The 7,096-nt window shown below is 42.2% G+C and overlaps 1 protein-coding gene across 1 annotated transcript; it reads left to right on the top strand.

The window, feature by feature from the left end:
• Positions 1–207: 207 nt before the first annotated feature.
• LOC135652473 (sugar transport protein MST4-like) lies at positions 208–2,804 on the top strand. Its single transcript, XM_065173420.1, has 4 exons — positions 208–303; positions 1,123–1,442; positions 1,607–2,233; positions 2,339–2,804. Exons 1-4 carry the CDS (start codon positions 276–278, stop codon positions 2,774–2,776), a joined length of 1,413 nt encoding a protein of 470 aa, XP_065029492.1. The 5' UTR covers positions 208–275; the 3' UTR covers positions 2,777–2,804.
• Positions 2,805–7,096: the final 4,292 nt, after the last annotated feature.

Raw genomic sequence — 7,096 nt, 5'->3', positions numbered from 1 at the left:
CTCATCCCTAGAAGACCTCTATATATACACCCTTTTTCTTGTCTCCTTTCAAGTTGGCATCCCCATCTTCTGTTTTCCTTTTTTCTTCACCTCTTCGGACAATCTTGCACTTGGTCTTTTGTGTAAACCAGGTGCAATATTGCAGCCGAGAGAGGAAGGACAAGATGCCGGCGATGGTGATGTCAAATGCGGGGCCTGATGGTGCAAAGAAATTTGAGGGAAGGATCACAATATATGTTGTAATCTGTGGAATAATTGCAGCCACGGGAGGCCTCATGTTTGGTTATGACATTGGGATATCAGGTAAATTCTATTTTGTATTAATTCAGTAGTCGATTTATTTGTTATATTATCTAGCATCGGAAGTATGGCCAGGTTTGTCTTGGTTTGTCATCATAGGTTAAATAAGATAATTAGACGTACTTTTTACAAAAAGAAAGGGAACAACTTGTTATTGAGGTTTTAACTACAACAGGAAGATGATTGTTTATTTTCTTTACTTGACATAAGCCCATTGGATGGTATTAATAATCCAATCTCCACCTCCATTGCAGAGAGATAGATGGTCTATCATACAAGATAGGTGATGGTTGCTTGCAGATCTTGTAATAACTTTGCTTGGGATTCCATGCATGGATTTTTCACTTGGTTGTGTGATGGTTGTTTCTCTTTGTCATCAACTGCCTCATATGTTGCTTTTGCCTAAATCCTTCCCTAGATTTATTTGTTTTATTATCTAGCATCGAAGGTATGGCCAGGTTTGTCTTACGTTGTCGTCATAGGTTAAATCAGATAATTAGACCTACTTATTATAAAAGAAAAAAACAAAAGGAACAACTTGTTATTGAGGTACAACAGGAAGATGATTGTTTATTTTCTTTAGTTGACATTAGCCCATTTGATGGTATTGATAATACGGTGAGAGAGATGCTCTATCATACAAGATAAGAGATGGTTGCTTGCAGATCTTGCTTGGATTTTCCACTTGGTTGTGTGATGGTTCTTTCTCTTTGTCATCAACTTCCTCATATATGTTGCTTTTGCATAAAGACTTCCTCATTCAGCTCCAATCTATTTCTGATCATGGAACTAATCAATCGTATCTGTACGGTCAATCTGCAGGGGGAGTGACATCTATGGATGACTTCTTGGAGGAGTTCTTCCCTGCGGTCTTTGAGAGGAAGCACAAAGCCAAGGAAGACAACTATTGCAAGTTTGATAACCAAAACCTTCAGCTTTTCACTTCATCATTGTACCTTGCTGCCTTGGTAGCCAGCTTCGTAGCTTCGAAGATTTGCACGAAACATGGCCGGAAGCTCACTATGCAAGCAGCATCAATATTCTTCTTGGTTGGTGTCATCCTGAACGCAGCTGCTGTGAATATTGCCATGCTGATCATCGGAAGGATTCTCCTCGGAGTTGGTGTTGGATTTGCCAATCAGGTTTGCTCTACTTTCTTTTTCATACAATTTTTCATTCTAGAGTTTCTCTTCTCTTCAGTTTCCGTCTCAATTTCCCTATTAACTTCCAATTTCTCCTGGAAGATGTATCTTTTGTTAAACTCACTTTCCGTGTCATATGTTTGCCACTATTATTCATCCTGTAGGCAGTTCCTCTATTCTTGTCGGAGATCGCACCAGTTCACGTCCGTGGAGCCTTAAACATCCTCTTCCAACTTGACGTGACCATCGGGATCTTTGTGGCGAACATTGTAAACTACTTGGTGTCCAATATCCACCCCTGGGGGTGGAGACTTGCGCTTGGCTTGGCTGGAGTGCCGGCGATGATGCTTTGCTTGGGCTCCATGGTGATTGCGGAGACCCCGACGAGCCTCATCGAGCGTGAGATGCTTATGGAAGGCTTGGCCATGTTGAAGAAGATCCGGGGGACCGACAATGTCGATGCAGAGTACGAGGAAATACTACACGCCTGCGAGATGGCACGACAGGTGAAGCAACCTTTCAAGAATCTCATGAAGAGAAGTAGCCGACCGCAATTGGTTATTGCCATCGTGATGCAAGTCTTCCAGCAGTTCACTGGGATCAACGCCATCATGTTCTATGCACCAGTCCTCTTTCAGACCATCGGATTTAAGAATGATGCTTCACTTCTTTCTGCGGTCATCACGGGGATCGTCAATGTTCTGTCTACCGTCGTATCAGTGGTCTTAGTGGACAAAGTCGGGAGGAGATTCCTGCTTCTTGAAGCTTGTGGCCAGATGTTGATCACACAGGTTAGGGACACAAGCCATGGGCATATTAAACATGTAAATTATAGATTACGAGGAATCGTTTGAAATATGAGATTCTAACTCTAGTGGGGGGTGATTTGCATGCAGGTGGCTATTGGAGGCATTTTGCTTGTGAATTTGAAAGCAACCAATGAGCTGGGACACGGAGTGGCAGTTTGGGTGGTGGTGCTCGTGTGCCTATTCGTTTCGAGCTTTGCTTGGTCTTGGGGTCCACTTGGCTGGTTGATTCCTAGTGAAACTTTCCCCCTGGCGACGAGGACCGCCGGCTATGCCTTTGCCGTCAGCTCCAACATGCTTTTCACCTTTGTCATTGCCCAAGCTTTCCTATCTATGATGTGTCATCTACGTGCCGGGATCTTCTTCTTCTTTGGTGCATGGATTGTGGTGATGGGTTTGTTCGTCATCTTCTTATTGCCCGAGACCAAGAACGTGCCGATCGATGAAATGACCGAGAAAGTTTGGAAGCAACATTGGTTCTGGAAGAGATTCATGGATGAGGAAGAAGACAAAAAACACTCCGTCTAAGACTCGATGATTTGTGTTTACCTTGAGGATGTCGGGGCTAACCTCGTCAACATGATCTTTATATTGAGTTTATTATTTAATACTTTTACCCATATATAATCTTCACTTTTGAATAGTAATATTGTAAGAATATGAGGTTATCATTTTGTTTTGTCTTCGTGTTATGCTAATATATATAACTAAATAAAATATAATTATAAAATTAAAATTAATAAAACTATTATTTTGAATAGATTTGATCATAAAACAACATAACCAAAAACAATTTTCGAGTTCATTATTTAATATTTTTATCAATATATAATCTTCCCTTTTGAATATTGATATCCCAAGAATATGAGACTATTGTTTTGTTTTATCTTCGTGTTATGCTAATATTTATAACTAAATAAAACATCATTATAATATTAATATTAATTAAACTATTATTTTGAGTAGATTTGATCTCATTGGCGCCCACAATTTGCTAGAAATTCTTGGGAAATTTGTTTCAATATTATGTAAATCAAAATATTATAAATATTTGATCACATCTTTCCACAATTTTGAGAAACTTACAAGCCAATTCGAGATTCTGAGTTACCAAATTGCCGTGTTTGGTACATAATTTTTACAAGAAAAGCTATAGCATTAGTTCTTAAATAATTGAAGATGTGAGAAAAAAAGTGGTAGTTTGCATATAACTGAGGAATCAGTAAGATTGATATAACACAAAGCTATAGCATTATTTTAAATAGGTTAAGAACTTAATTTAAGTTCCTTATTTTGGAAAGATGATGGAATAACAAACTATAAGCTAACGTGAATACTTAAAATTTATTCAAAGTCATTAGACACGGGTGACATCACATGCGCAACGGAAGAATAGAAAATAAAATTCTCATATTTCCTAAAAAGATGTTCGTCATTGTGCGAAGATTGATGTGCAAAACCTGCAAAACTGAAAACTGCATATATGAAAGATTGTGTTTTACCTAGGGAGATCATATATCTCTGAATCCCTACAGATTTGTAGGAGAGAATGAAGGAGGTTACACATCCTCTTTTCTAGTAGCGATCCACACAGTAAGGCTACGACAACGCTCCTCTAATCATTACCCAAAACTACATACCTACTATCTGAGGAGGAGAAGGGGAGAGGAGAATAGGAGGTAGCAACCAAAAACATCTAGCCTATGAGCCTTTAGTTCCCTCTTATTGTTGAATCTCGGATTTTGAAGATAAAATCAATTGATGGGTTAATTGATCTAATCGATATTATTGAGTTAAGTATGCAGGATTAACTACGATAACCATAAAACACAAAGCAAGAATACCGGAGTTAAGCTCGATTGACGTTTAAGAGACCGAAGAATCGTCGGAGATGCTGTCGGAACCAATCGAGAAGAAATTGGGAACCTGTCGGACTTTTCGGAAGTTCGCCGAAGAGATCGTCGGAGTTTTGTGGAGGTCATCGAGAAGGCTCGGCTACTCGTTAAAGTCATCACAAGATCGGGAGCTTGTTGGGAGTCCGTCGGAAGAAGTTCATCGGAAAGCTCGTCGGAACAAGACTTGACGTTCGTAGTTGAAAACTTGCTTAGGATGTTTTTAGTTATGTAGTTCACATGTAATTAGGATTAGGATTAAGAGATAATCCTATATCCAGGTTAGGAGCCAATTGGGCCCAAAATTAGACTTGGTTTGGGCTGAAATTAAAGCCCAACCTATGAACCGAAGGGTCTGGCGGTGGCACCGCCCATCACCCGAGAGCCAGGCGGTGGCACCGCCCAGCACCCGAGAGCTAGGCGGTGGCACCGCCAGTCCATTGTCAGTGTCAGACACTGATAGGCGGTGGCACCGCCACTGACAGGTGGTGGCACCGCCAGCATCGGAAACCAAAGAGAATTCAAATTTTGGAGCCCAAATTTGAATTCTTTTGAGGCCTATAAATACCCCTCAAATCTCAACTGAGATTACAACTTTTGGAGAAGCAATTGATTGAGAGAAAGGTCTTAGAAAAGTCATAGCAAGTCTTGTTTTCAATTTGCTAGAGTGTTCACCTCCTTCTTTCTTATTGAAAATTTGTAAGAGTGTGAATCGCTTGTAAAGAGTTGTAAGTGTTAGGATCAAGAGCACTAAGAGGGGGGGGGGGCGTGAATTAGTGCAGCGGAAATCTTTCAACGATAAAAACTGCGTTCGAACGATAAAAACGATTTCGGTGTGAAAGCTGATTCTAAGATTACTTTAACTTAAGATCAAGCGAGATGACGTTAAAGTCAATCTATGAAGGCAGTTTGCAATTATGATGAAAACCTGAATATAAGCGCAAACTGAAATACGACGTTCGTACGAAGAAACTGATTTACGTCTAAATGCTTATTCGTAAATCACTTGATTAGGCGAGATGCAGTTTAAGCAAGGATATAAAGGCAGTTTACAGTTATGATAGAAATCAAAACGTAAACGCAAACTAAAATATAATGATCGTACAAAAAAATAGATTTACGTCTAAACGCTGATTCGGAAAGTGCAAAGCTTGAAACCCGATCGTATATGCGCAGAAAGTAGTAAGCTTTAGATGAGGCTTGCAGTAAAGATAATATGCTCAAAGTAAATACAAACCGAGATTTAGAGTGGTTCGGTCAATCTTAACCTACTCCACTTTTGGCTTCCTCCACCGACGAGGTCACCGACGTCAACTAGAGGTCTTCCTTCAATAGGCGAAGGCCAACCACCCTTTTACAGTTTCACTCCTTTTGACGGGCTTAGGAGACAACCCTTACAGAATTTTCTCTCCTCTCTTTAAAGCTCAGAACTTGGAAGAAAAGAGGGAGAAGAACTTTTGGCCTTTATAACAATTTTGAGCTCTAAAAATCACAGAACAAGATCAAGATTTCGGAGTGTATTCTGTATCCTTTCAGTGCTGAATGGGTCGGGTATTTATAGGCCCCAACCCAGTTCAAATTTGGAGCTCAAAACTGTCAATTCCCGAAATTCCGAGATCAGGCGGTTGCACCTCCTGACTGGAGCGGTTGCACCGCCTGGCAGAGCTCGAAGACTGAGCCTTTGGGCGATGCCACCTCCTGTCAGGGGCGGTTGCACCTCCTGCCAGAGCTCGAAGACCGAGCTTAGGCGGTGCAACCTCCTGACTAAGGCGGTTGCACCGCTCAGCTAGTGCTCGGAGACCGAGCCTAGGCGGTGCCACCTCCTGTTAGGGGAGGTTGCACCGCCCAATCTCACTCGGAGACTGAGCCCAGGCGGTGCCACCTCCTTGCTGGGGCGGTTGCACCGCCCAGTCTCGCTCGGAGACTTAGCCCAGGCGGTGCTACCTCCTGGCATGGGCGGTTGCACCTCCCGCCAGAAATCAGGGTCCGAATGGGTTGATCCATTCGGCCCAATTTGGGTTTTTCAGGGGCCCAATTGCCCCAAGATTAAGTTAATGGGATCACCTCCCATTTCCAACTTAATCATTGTGCTAACTACGATTTTTCCTAAGACATTTACTGCAACTTGCTTCGGTGCGTCAATCGCTTCTTCCAGCGAGCTTCCGGCGAACTTCCATCGATCATCCGATGAACCCTCTGTGATGCTCCTGCGGACTTCCGGCAAACTCCTGGACTTGTGACGATCCACTTGGCGAGTTCCGACGAGCTTCTTTGGCAAGCTGATGGACTTCTCGGATTTGTTCCCGTAGAACCTCCGACGATTGTCCGAACTTCCGTCGAACTCTCGAACTCCCAACGTGATCATTGTCTTGACTCCGGCGTAACTTTTGCTGCAGGTCTTTCTTCTATCGTAGTTAATCCTGCACACTTAAAACAAAACTTTGATCGAGACAATTAATCCTAAGCAATTAACTAAGTTGTCCGACATGTCATTGGTCCCTCGACGCTTCGTTCGATCTTTCGGCGTATCGTCCTCTCCTACAGCTATTGCCCAATTGGCCAATTGACTCTGCAACTCCGATATCCTTGGCACAATACCCGCTCTTCTTGGCCCGATGCCCGAGTCCACGGCCCGAAGCCTTCTGTCGATACGTCTACCGATCCACCGGCCCGACGTCCAATCTTCTGACATGTTCCTCTGGCACAACATGATTTTCCTGCTTTAATTGTCTCATCCTGATCGAAGCATCCTGCGTTACTTAAAACACAGATTAAATCATAAACATATATTAAGTAGTTTCATCATCAAAATACGAGATTCAACAATCTCCCCCTTTTTGATGATGACAACCACTTGATGACGGAGTTAAACTTAACTTCCGGAGTTTAAACAAACTCCCCCTATCAATATGTCATATTGATAGAACCTTGAATTCAAACAGAATTCAAGTCATTG

Source organism: Musa acuminata, chromosome BXJ3-11, assembly GCF_036884655.1.
Source record: "Musa acuminata AAA Group cultivar baxijiao chromosome BXJ3-11, Cavendish_Baxijiao_AAA, whole genome shotgun sequence".
NCBI lineage: Eukaryota > Viridiplantae > Streptophyta > Magnoliopsida > Zingiberales > Musaceae > Musa > Musa acuminata.
Note: the sequence above shows the minus strand (reverse complement) of the source record. Positions and strands in the feature narration are given on the sequence as shown.

Bases quoted from the DNA above. Each gene is read 5' to 3' on its own strand.
- LOC135652473 (XM_065173420.1), top strand. From the start codon at position 276: ATGTTTGGTTATGACATTGGGATATCAG. The intron at 304-1,122 runs GTAAATTCTATT...GTCAATCTGCAG, and splicing joins TTATGACATTGGGATATCAG to GGGGAGTGACATCTATGGAT. The intron at 2,234-2,338 runs GTTAGGGACACA...ATTTGCATGCAG, and splicing joins GCCAGATGTTGATCACACAG to GTGGCTATTGGAGGCATTTT.